Below are 12,815 nucleotides of genomic sequence, written 5' to 3' on the forward strand. Positions count from 1 at the left end.
GACCATTACCACAGTGTCGTTCTGTGAGCCGCTGTTCGCCATTTCTCAGTCCTGTCGGACCTCCTGGTCCCGGGGGGGGGGGGGGGGGGGGGAAGGGGAACAGCGTACCTCTAGAGGAATTCGGCTTGGCTCGCAGCAGCAGGACACGCCAGAGAGTGCAGATCATGTCGGGCAGCACCAAATATTACCGCTGGCCTAGGCCCTAGGGTATATCACCGTGTCCCGCAGCCATAGGGAGGAGGAGGAGAGAAGATCCAGCAGGCAGGAATTGTGCTGCAAGATTGATTTATTTAATTATTTTACAAACTCTTTTATAGACTTTTTTCTTCATAGTCTAATTGGACAAAGGATCAGCCACCCCTTGGGGTGATTGGCTAAAAATCCTAAAACATCCATTGTCAAAATATTTTTCTACTATACCATAAACAAGACTTTCCAAGGTTGCAGGTGGCTTGGTTGTTTACATACTCGGCTACCTCTTCTGTGAGAGAGAAAAGTCTCTCACGGACTTAGAAAATAGCAAGAAAATCCTTGCTAGCAGCATTTTTGCATCTACAGGGTACAGACTTTACAACCCTCCACCTGGATGGCAGCTTCCCTGACAGGAAGCTCTTTCTGAGTGGCCACTTCCATTCATCCCAGGCTAGCCTGAATAGGCAAATGGTCCCTGGCTGCTGCCGAACACAGCCCTCACCAGGTCTCTGCCACCATGCTTCCGACAATCCCAAAGCGCTGCCTAATAAACCCTTCTAATTCCCTGGAGTCCTCAAGCTGCCGGGTATGTTTGCATAGCCAACAGCTAGTTGGGGTGACCATCAGGGCCACAGCCTACACCTGTGGGTGAGCAGATCAGGCAGCAGCCCGACAACTGGTAGAGTGTGCTGCCTTTCTCAGGTGCCCTTCCACGCAAATTTCCACACTGCTTCTCTCAGATGACACTCCCTGTTTGCATGCCCTGCTTGCATCGCTCCTGGTTGCCAGAGCTCCCTAGGGACTGGTTATATGTGGCTTCCCAAGGTTTGAACTGGCCATGGGGACAGCTGGCACCACCCAGCATCTACATGTTGTAGATGAGGTACAGAGTTGGGCATATATAGCACTGCTAGCTAGTATGCTATATAGTTGGGCACAGTATAGTGCTGCTAGGTTTGAAGTAGAAAACGTTGTAAAAGCATTCATCTTGAGTGAAATAGGAATGTAAAAAAGCAGCACATGGCTTAGCAGTGTTGCTTTATACTGGTCCTGTTGAACACACTGGCAACTTTCCATCAGTTGAGTGCCTACTGTGTATAATATCTGATAGTGCGGATCCTCAGACCTGTGAGGAGAAATGCACTGTATCACTGAACACTTCTGTGTAAAGTGACAGAAAGACCTGATCCACTAGTAAATGCTACCATGGATGTGACCGTGTATGTGAGCAAAAGTTGCAAGTCCTTGGTCTGTTCCAAATGTATTCAGGAAAACCTGAATCAGTATTGGCTAGTTTTGCAACAAAGTTCTCATGGCAGTCATGGAAACTCTGCCCTCGTGAGAACGACAAGAAAAGCCCTATAATTTTTACACCTGAAGTACTTTTACTATAAAATGAATTCTTTGCATGTGGAAACAAGCTAACTGAGAAACAAATGAAAAGCCTGCTGATGCAGGCATGCATTGTTTCCAAAATTATTACTATGGCTCTGACTCTAATCAATGCTTACTCTGGTCATGTGAATTCAGCAGCAGCTATATGGTATGACTGCATGATCAGACCTTGTCTTGAAATCTAGCCTGCTATAGAGATACTTTAATGGACTGCAAATTGAAGTAATTAACTGGTGAAAAATGGCATACTAAGAGAGAGGCTGTTTGAAAGACTCTACGTGTCTCTCTAATGAAATGGATTTCATTGTTTTACAGGCATTTTTAACTGCTGTAGGAGACAAGAACCGCAGGGCTGTCCTTGCGTTGGAACATATGTTTGCACCAGTGTTGGATGGAGCTGTGTCCACTCTGTTTGGAGTGTTAATGCTTGCAGGATCGGAGTTTGATTTTATTGCCAGGTAAAGCATTTGTGTGTCTTGACTTTTTTTTTTTTAATAAAAATACGCACGCTTTTAATATTTAGACATTTCAGTGTATCTGTCATTTTATTACCATGTATGGTGTGTCAAGCATGCTTTTACATCATGGTCCTGTTTTCCCAAGGAATTCTATTAATTCCTTGTCACATGCTGGACATAGTAGTATTTTCATTGCTGGTATTAAAATCTGTTCCAGGAAAATCTGACTCCCAGCATGAAAGGAAACAAAAATGGCCCTCTTTAGCAAAGTTTTCTAATCCTGAAATTAAGTCAGTTTGAAGCAGCTAGTATTGTCCAATATTAGCTGGATCTTACCTTTAACCTTCCAGATATAGGTCAGGTCTTCCAGATTTGTCATATGCACAATGGTTTGCCTGGAAAGGACACATGAAGTCAGCCCTCTCTGGGCCTTCTCTTGCTATCTTTATATGAGGTTTACAGCAACTTCTAAATGGGTGAGAGGAAAAGCCCTGTTTGGGAGCTAGGGAACTGTAAGTATGAACACAGAACTTCATGTTAAAATTCTGTAAAGCAAAGTCACAAAGGCTCTTCTGTTTATAACTATAGGCACAGTTTCTTGTGAATTTAATTAAGACTGTGGATTTGTCAATCATGAGAGGAGAGCAAATTTTTGAGAAGTACAATGAAACAGAACCTAAGCCATTCCAAACAACCAGTGGAGCTCTGCAAAATCACTAATCTTAGAAGTAACACAGATTCTTTGTGGCAAACTGCAGCACAAAAAAACCAATTAAATCATAGCCCTAAAACAGAACTGAGGTAGAACTGGGCCAAATTAAAATGCTTTGAAAGATGACTTAACTGCTTATGTAAACATCAACTGGATAGGGATTTAGACTTAGCTGACATCCATTTGACAACAACTACAACAAAACATCAGAGGCAGGAAATGAGACAATGACTGCTAAATCTCATCAGGATTTTTTGTCTATGTATGCAAGAGATTTCACAGAATCATTTAGGTTGGAAAAGACCTCCAAGATCGAGTCCAACCTTTGACCGATCACCACCTTGTCAATCAGACCAGAACACTGAGTGCAATGTCCAGTCGTTCCTTGGACACCTCCAGGGATGGGGACTCCACCCCCTCCCTGGGAAGCCCGTTCCAATGCTTAACAACCCTTTCCATGAAGAAATTCTTCTTGATGTCCAACCTGAACCTCCCCCGGTGCAGCTTGAGGCTGTGTCCTCTTGTCCTGTCACTTGTTACCTGGGAGAAGAGACCACCCTCCACCTGGCTACAGCCTCCTGTCAGGGAGCTTTAGAGAGCAATAAGGTCTCCTCCGAGCCTCCTTTTCTCCAGGCTAAACACCCCCACTCCCTCAGCTGCTCAGATTTGCAGAAAGCAGGGCTTACACTTAGGTCTAAATACATTAAACTTACATGGGGATTATTGCTATACAGATATTGCATGCCCTGAAATAGAACTTGGGGTTTTTTTCAGATCAGTATATTTTATTTTATTTTATTTTATTTTATTTTATTTTATTTTATTTTATGTGAAGAAATAAGGTAGAATTATTATTTTAGGACCTGATCTTGTAAGGGATAAACACACTGACATATAGGTTGCTCTTAGACTTAGCCTAAATTTTCAGGGGTATATGTGCTGTGCTACTTTCCTACTTAACAGATAAAAGATTCGGCAAACATGTCTTTGTATCATGGCAAATGGGAAACTATAGCAGCCCTTCATTCAAAATTTGGAGTGGATATAGTATATAAAATGAGCATTTCAACTTTCCAGCTTCTTTTATTTTACTTTTTTGCCCATCAGGTTCTTGTTTTCTAACACAATCTGACTTTAGTTTGCATTGTTTAGAAAACAAAATAAAATATCAGAGACTGAGCATTGTTATACTGGGTGAGGATGACCCCAAACTTCCATAAGGGATAGATTAGTCCAACAGTATAGAATATTAAGTAAATTAACAGAAATCGTATATACCATCTGATCAGAGCTATAATGTTCTTGGTTATTCTAATGTTAGATGTTTAGAGTAGCACCTTTTTGTGAGGTTGTCTGGAAGACAATTTCCCAGCACAAGTGGATTATTGGTATGTATGGGATAATTGGGCATTTGACCACTATAAAGATGATGGTCGAAAACAAGTACGAAAACCGAGGAAGAGCTTTAACTGCAGCAATTGTGAGTAATTTAACCGAGACACTTGCAGAGTTGGTCTCTGCGCCACCTTATACTCCTTCCTTTGTATCGCTTGTTGCTTGCCCCCCAATTGCCTTTGCTGTTCCCACTGCTTCTGCTGAGCTTTACCCCGTGGTTTCTAATATTATCCCTAATCCTCTTGCAACGGAGGCAGTGGTGGGAGTGGGGGTGTGTATGTATGTGTGAAATGTTCCTCCCCCACCTTCAGTGTTACATGTATACATACATCCATCACCCCTGGAACCCCGGGGATTTGGTTATGTGGGGAAATCAAATGTCCAGGTTAAGGGAAGGTACAGGTTGATGTGCATCATTATTTTCCGATATTTGTTCAGAATATGATCCATCCTGGGTCGATGTTGATTTGTTGTTGAGGGAGTTGTTCCATCCAGACGAGCAGGATAAGATAGTTGTAAACAATGTGGAATTAACCCTACAGGCGGGGGAAGTCAGACTGCCTGCCCTCGGGTTGATCCTGATTTGGCTTGTAATAATCAAACAGATAATTGCCAAACAGTGGCTGCAGATCTGATAAATGTGATTAGAGCTTGTGAGGAGATAAGAGTAAATTGAACTAAAGTACAGGAATGTAGACAGAGGCCAGAGGAACACCCCAGTGACTACTGGGGAAGATTGCAACAGGCTTTGTTGACCTACAGGGGAATGACTCTCCAGAATTTTAATAATGAATTAGCAGCGTGTTTGTGGCCCAAGCCACCTCTGACATCTGCAGCTGTTTTAAGAATCACACGTTGGGGTGGCAAGGAAAAAATTTGAAAGATATTATATTTCCTGGAGATTCTAGACTTGTACAATATGTAAATGATTTATTTCTTGACAGCAAGGCATACAAAAATTGTTTGAAAGATACTATTTGCCTATGTACTGCTTTAGCAGAAAAAATGGCCACCGTGCATCTCTTTCTAAGCTTCAGTTGTGTCATCGGGAAGTAAAGTATTTAGGATTTATATTAGCAAAAGGAGAAAGATTAGGAGACCCAGAATGGGTCCAGGCTATTGTAGAAATACCTAGACCGGTAACAAAGAAACAATTGTGAGGATTTTTTAGGCGCAGTAGGATATTGCAAACTCTACTTACTGGGGCTAAGGGAGTTGAGTAAACAATTGACAGAAGCTACCAAGGCAGAGGAAGTGGAGCCTATATGTTTTCTTCCAGAGGAAGAAAAGACCTTCCATGCTATAAAAGGAGCTTTAGTTTCTGCTCCGGCACTGGGATTGCTGGATTACTCCAAGCCCTTTGTGCATGAGAACAAAGGAGTAGCCAGCAGAGTCCTGTGAGAGACTGGAAAATGGATGTCTCAAGACATTTTGGGGTGCACGTGTGTGGGGGAAGGGGCAGGTCGAGCCTTGCCCTGGCGAGGTGATGCACTGCCCTGCACATCCCCCACCCCCCTAGAGCCAGTATCCCAGGCTGGCAGTGGCTGCCAATCACTGGCACAGTGGAGGCCATGCTCCACACTTGCCTCTGGAGCCCCTAACCCAGTTCCTGAGTGGCCAAATGACCAGAAGTCCCACCTGGGGGAAGGGCCCAGGAAGGCCAAGGGGTATTTAAGGCTGAACACAAGGCAAGCATACATCTTGACCCTACCTCCTCTTGGAATTTCTATCTGAACACCACTGGAATCCGGGAGTTGGTAGCTATATGTGTGATTTCTATATCTTTTCTGTCTTTTTCTTCTTCTTCTAATTCCCTCTTCTTGGAATTTTTGAGTAACTTAAAATTGAACGGGCTTAGAGTTTGCTAAGTTAAATTGGCCAAGTTAATGCTTTGAGAAGTGTTTCATGTTTATTGAATGCTGCTCTAAACCTTTTGCCAAAATTTCTTTGATTTTTTTAAAGTTGCCAGTAAAGTTCTTTTTGTTGTTTTGACCTCTTGAGAATATCTTGTCGGTATTTCTCCCATGCGTCTAACTGGGAGTACATGAACAACTGTAAGCCCTTTTAAGTGTCTTGTCGAGTGAGGTTGTTTGGGGCCTTACAAGTCCTTACTCAAAAGCTAGGTCCACACTGCTGCTCTGTGGCTTATTACTCAACTGAACTGGATCCTGTAGCAGCAGGGAATAATTCCCTTGTCAACATGACAGCAATAACAGCAACTATCACGAAAAGGAGCAAACCATTGGTTCTGGGTCACCCAACCACTGTGCGTCCCCCACATGAAATAGAACTGATTCTTAAAACACATGCTACACAAACATCGTCCCCACAAAGAGCACATCCTTATGAATCAACAGTTTTAAAAGCAGACAATATTACTTTGAAAAGATACGTTGTTTTGAATTCAGCAATTTTATTGTCTCTTCCCTCTGATGGTGAGTTGGATCATGATTATGCTGAGGTAGTGTTTCACTCCAGCCAGCTACGGGAAGATCTGTGAGATCACCCTCTAGACAACTTGGATCTAACCTTGTTCACCAATGGATCTCCATACTAGAGGAACGAAAAATGACACACAGTGACATGCAGTGGTGAGAAACTTAGAGGTACTTGAAACAGAACCTCTACAATCCTTGGTGAGTGCCCAAGGAGCTGAATACACTGAATTAACAACATGTCCCTGATGGGGACATAATCAATGAGTGACTATTTATGCTGATTCTAAATACACTTTTGGAGAGCGTCATGCAGCATCCGTGCTATGGAAAGAATGAGAGTTCATTACCACAGCAGAAAAGAATATTTCTAGTGGAACTGAAATCTGAATGCTATTGGAAGCTATTAAACTTCCAAGGGAAATCGCTTTGGTGCACTGTCCAGCTCATACCAAAGGCTCCAATGAAATTGAAAGAAATAATAAGATTACTCAAACTTGTAGTCAGATAGGTTTAAAAAGGCCTGAAGTTTAGGAATAGTACTATAGGATATCAGGATATTGGAAATACCCCTCCCCAACCTCTAGAGTTGTCATCAACAGGAAGAATGTTTGGCAGACACTTAATTATACCTGGGACCTTTGTCCCTGCTAGGACCAGCCTCTTAGATGGAGATGAATGGGTTATCAAATTTGCATGGAAGTACAAAAGCATCTACAAGAAAATAAAGCACAAGCCCAATGACTTCAACCAGTACCAGCAGGAATGCAAGTACATGATATCCAGTCTGGGGATACAGTAATTATAAAAGTCCACTCTCGCAAAACAAAGCTGGACCATAAATGGGGTAGTCCATATACTGTGCCACTAACTTCTTATTTTGTTGTAAAAGTTACGGAGAAAGACGGTTTCATCACTCACATGTTAAATGAATTTCTTAAGAATATCAGTTAAATGAATGGCTTACACTGACGCAGAACCCCATTAATCCTGCAGTATGGTCAGCTTCAGTTATTTAGTTACAATTGCATTTCATGTCGTCCTAGAAGGTGTTCTAATAATTGTTTTAAGGTATTTGGGAATAATATTGACAGGGTTTGAGTAAGGGAAGTATAACTAGGGAAGCTGCCTCCAGACACATAAACTGGTGTGACAATGCAAAGTATTGATAATTTGAGAATAACATCCAGATGAAATACATTCGTTGTGCTCAGCCTGTTTAGCTCTAATTGTATAGCCTTTATATTGATTATATATGGGAACTTGTGATATTGATACTCTTGACAATCCTTGGATCCTTTTTTAGTAATAGTTTGTATATCCAGAATGGGTGGCGACCCTAATAGGTCAATCTCAGAATAATATATTTCCTGGGTTTCTTCCATTGTTTGACACTTTTTGTTAATAGTACAGTAGCTAACTCTTATCTGACTATTGCCTCCATACAAGCAATATCAGACCAACTAAAATGGTGTTTCAAAACTGAATGGCTTTAGATTTATTTTTAGCCAGTCAAGGGGGTGCTTGTGCAGCTATTAATCTTGATGTTTCTATTTCAATAACACAGGCAAAGTGTTAACGAATGCTAACTGTTCAATCATTAGTCCCCCATTTACAGCCAGGCACCCTAAAAGATTAGTGGGAAACACTGTTCAGCAATTGGGGGATTAATTCTTGGTTATCGAGCCTATTAGCCACTCCTATTAAGATTTTACTTCCTATAGTTGCTATGCTCTTATTGTTCTGTTGTATTTTTCAACATGTTCAGACTTCTTGATGAAACATTATACTTAGAAGCATGCAAGACACACCCTTCTTGATGACCCCTTATAAAGCAGGTATGCTTATAAAAACAAGAGGGGACTGTTGTGCAATTTTGTATACTACTTATAAAGAACTTGTTAAACATAACTTGCTTAGCATTAATAGCTAAATTTTCTGAAGCCTTAGGCTGCAAGCCTAGATACCCTGAACTTTTACCTAGTTTAGTAAAAGGAGGCCACAGAGCCAGTTCACGATGAAAGATAAGGAAGCAAGGAAGGCCACTCCCCCTTCAGCAGAAGCTGCAACCTCACAGATAAGAGATGGCCTGCCTAGAGACAATTAAGAGAACCAATGAAGAAGACCCCAGACCTAAATATTATATTATTGGACCAATCACGTGAGAGTTGGGAAACTTAGACCGTAAGGGTATAATAGCCCGAGTATTTCTTTGTTCAGGGTCCCTCTCTGGAGGCACCCAGCTTGAGCTGTTTCTACTGCTGTACCATTCAAATAAATTACCTTTCCAGATTTAAAGCAAAATCTGCTACAGGATGCCTAAGGTAGAGAAGTGTCATTAACAACATCATTAACCAAGATAGGCAAATCTACTGGCTACAGGAGACAGATCTACCTTATTCTGAGTTGTTATCAGGTATACTTTCTTCACATTCGAGATCTTGCAGTTCTATAATTTGCACTTTAGAATTTCTTCTTTCATACCACACATCAAAAGGTACATGGGGGTCCTCAAATGGCCCAGGGTCAGATTCATAGTATCCCTTGTAGGGTGGAAAGCTCCCTCCCCAGGAGTTGTGGTTGTGGATGACAGAGTGGACAGCAACAGTCACTGAAGCTGAGGCAGTCACAGTAGTAATGGGGTGGCAGTAGACTGGTTCTGAGCCACTCATGGCACCAAACACTGGGCTTCTTATGTTATAAGAAAAAGCCTTGTGACCCAAGCAACCCCTATTGCTAGGTCCTGTATATCGTTCAGCAGAAATTTCAAAAGTGTCGCTGCAACGGCAGTAAGGAGGTGATTGCAGACCTTCCCTTGTTTCCCATTTCGGTTGTCTGCCCTGATGCTGTGAATGTTGAATGCCAGCCTCTGGATTCAACTGAATTCTGGGACTTGACTGATACATTGTCTCTGGCTGAACCACCTGAAAGGGAGACACATGGTTATGCCTCTGACAAAGCAAGGCAAACATATGCTACACTTCCAACATACTGCTTCATCTTTTCAAAGGGATGGATATCTTAACTCATTCAATAAGCAGAACTGCAGGCATTCGTAAAAGGCTCCACACAGCGTACATATACAGTAAGTTACTGGGGTACTTTGTACAGACTGTAGGAATCTGTTTCTGGATTTCTTTAAAAAGTGTGAAGCACAGGGGCCACATCAATCAATAAACTGTCCAACTTCAAATGTGACTGTGCTTGTACCTATTTTTAGGCCTCTGATGAACAAAAAGAAATTGACACTGCAATTCAACATACAACATCATGGGGAGCAGGAGATGGAACTTTTTACATTTTCTTTTGAAATCACAGTTATGCCAACTCATTAGCGAGATGGAACAGATACAAGATTTGACATAATCCTGAAACTGTTGGTTTTTTTCTTTCTGGGCTCTATAAGTCTTTCTCCCCAAGTGAGCTGTCCAGAGAAGAGGTATATGAGATGGTGACACACATGGGACTATGTGGAAGAGATTTGGATATTTTAAACTTCTTCCCACTTTCTTTCCTGGAGGTCACCCACAGCAGTCATTGAATAAACTAAAATTTCTTTTGTGGCTGATGCTAATATGATGCAACAGCAATTACATATGCTGAAGACCTCAGCTTTGGTACCATAATTTTACCCCCAACTTGATTCTAAAGGAAAGCCTTCACATCCTGTCTACAAGTGCTCCATATTTTGACACAGTCACAAAGCATAATCAACCAGCAACATGAAAGAAATATTATAGTCTTCCCTCAAAAATAGATTTAAATTAAAAAACCCCAACCAAACAAAAATATTCTTGCCCTCCCTCCAGTCAATATGTGAGCTACTTACAGTGGATCTTGCAAAGACAGGATTCTCAGTGGCTTCAATTATTACTTGATTGACTGGTGGCAGAGAGCCTTGAATAGCCTCATATTGATGGAGCTCTTTACTGATGCCTGCATTTTGAGAGCTGTACTCAGAACCAGAGGAATCTGACCCATTATTTGTGTGCCCAAGTGGCAGTGCAAACCTCACAAGGCTGGGAGGTGGCTCAGAAGATGGAGTAGATAATTTGTTTTGTCTACTGGCTGGAGAAACCTGATAATGACAGTGATAATTATAATTACAAGTATTCGATATCATTCAATTAGCATTACCCTTATTATTATTAGCACTTAATAGAGAAAATCTTTAGCCAAATACACCTTTTCATACCATGAGAACATTAGCACTAGTTTTCTGATCAACACCTGTATTACAAGAAAAAAATGCATGAAAGAAAAAGAAACATGATCTCCATCTCAGGAGATGTATGCAAATAGGATTATACATATTTCTCTATGTATCATTGTCTCAGCAAGTGCATATCTGTGCACAAACATGCACACAAACTTATAAATATAGAAAGAATTCTTGGCCTTGCCTTCCTCTTCAGCATACATTAATCACAGAATCATTGAATGGTTTGGGTTGGAAGGGACCTAAAGATCATCTAGTTCAAACCCCCCTGCCATGCACAGGGACACCTTACACTAGACCAGGTTGCTCAGACCCCCATCCAACCTGTCCTTGAACACTTCCAGGGATGGGGCAGCCGCAGCTTCTCTGGGCAACCTGTGCCAGTGCCTCACCACCCTCACAGTAACGAATTTCTTCCTAACATTTAATCTAAACCTACCCTCCTTTATCTTAAGACCATTCCCCCTTGTCCTATCACTACATGCCCTTGAAAATAGTCCCTCTCCAGCTCACTTGTAGGCCCTTTTAGGTACTGGAAGGGTTCTTTAAGATCCCCTCTGGACCCTTCTCTTCTCCAGGCTAAACAGCCCCAACTCTCTCAGCCTGTCTTCATAGGAGAGGTACTCCAGCCTTCTGATCATCTTCATGGCCCTAAGCTGCATGATTTCATAAATGATCTCAAATGTGTATGTATAGTGTGGTTCAGTGTCTAGCTGCAAAGAGAAATGGATACACATACTTGAAATATATGCACATATATATGTATATATTGTTTGAATAAGGGACAGGCCATGTATACATCTAGGAATATAAGAAATTATGCACTTTTGTCAAAACTCTTTTATTAAAAAACTGTTTTATTTTACTTGACCACAGCAACCCTGAAACAATCGAGTTCAAAATCTCTATTGACAGGAGGAAAAGTGTTGGAGAATGGTTAGAGGATCAGGGACATGGATTATTGATAAAGGGTACAAATTAATAACAGAACTGTACAAGCAAAAGCCTGCACAAGAAAATGCCTCCATGAGAAAATGCCTGTGTGAGAAACAGGCCTGAGAACCAAAAGGGAGTTTTAAGGAGGCACAGTCCTGTGCTGATAAGATATACTGACCATGAGAAGGGAGGAAGATCTTTGATCTCTCAAGTCAAAACATAAATAATAGAAGCTTGCCAAATGTAGTCTTTTATCTAACCCAATTATGTAGAAGTAAGAATGCGCTTTTGTAAGCTTAAACCAATCAAGAACTGACAAGCATATATACTGATACTATATAAGTGCCTCTGTATTGCTAATAAACGAAGCTTGCATTATCAATCACATTGATTGTCTGCATGCCTTCCCCCGCCGAAAGTCAGCAGAAAAGTGCCAGCAAAACTTCAACCCTGGACATGAAAAGAGCAGACTTCAGGCTGCTCAGAGAATCAGTAAGTAAGGTCCCCTGGGAAAATGCTTTTGCAGGTGCTGAGGTCCATCAGTGCTGGTCACTTTTTAATCTCCAACATCCTAAGGGCACAAGAACAGGCAATTCCCAAATGTTGGAAGTCAAGCAGGCGAGGCAGAAGGCCAGCTTGGCTGAACAGGGATTGTCTCTTGGACATAAGGCAAAAAAGGAAGGTGTATGCTCAGTGGAAGCAAGGTCAGTTGACATGGGAGGAATACAGAGATGCTGCTGCCACTGCAGGAAGAAAATTCATGCAGCCAAAGCTCAACTGGAGTTGGAGGTGCCAGTAATGTGGGGGACAATAGAGCTTCTTTAAATACCTTAATAGCAAAAGGCAGTGCAGAAATTACATCGGTCCATTCCAGGATGAGGATGGTCACCTCACAAACAGGGACATGGACAAGGTAGAGATGTTTAATGCTTTCTTTGCCTCTGTCTTCAACATGGATGATGGACTAAAGGGGGTCCCAGTGCCCTGAGCTGGAGGCCCATGGCTGTGAGAATGATCAACCCCCATTTGACCCTGAACTTGTGTGGGATCTGCTGCTTCAGCTCAATACCTAT

At 41.8% G+C, this 12,815-nt stretch overlaps 1 protein-coding gene across 1 annotated transcript in view; it reads right to left on the reverse strand.

Annotated features, from left to right (window-relative positions):
• Positions 1–246: 246 nt before the first annotated feature.
• Positions 247–12,815, reverse strand: part of LOC309584583 (protein patched homolog 1-like) — a 253,048-nt gene continuing 240,479 nt past the window's right edge. The window contains exons 22-25 of the mRNA XM_082300678.1: positions 10,417–10,665; positions 8,983–9,511; positions 2,382–2,440; positions 247–273 (exon numbers count right to left, since the gene is read on the reverse strand). Of these exons, the coding sequence (XP_082156804.1) occupies positions 8,984–9,511; positions 10,417–10,665 (777 nt within the window). The 3' untranslated portion in view covers positions 247–273; positions 2,382–2,440; position 8,983. The remainder of the gene's footprint in view (positions 274–2,381; positions 2,441–8,982; positions 9,512–10,416; positions 10,666–12,815) is intronic.

This window comes from Coloeus monedula (genome assembly GCF_965178545.1).
Source record: "Coloeus monedula genome assembly, chromosome: W".
NCBI classification, from domain to species: domain Eukaryota; kingdom Metazoa; phylum Chordata; class Aves; order Passeriformes; family Corvidae; genus Coloeus; species Coloeus monedula.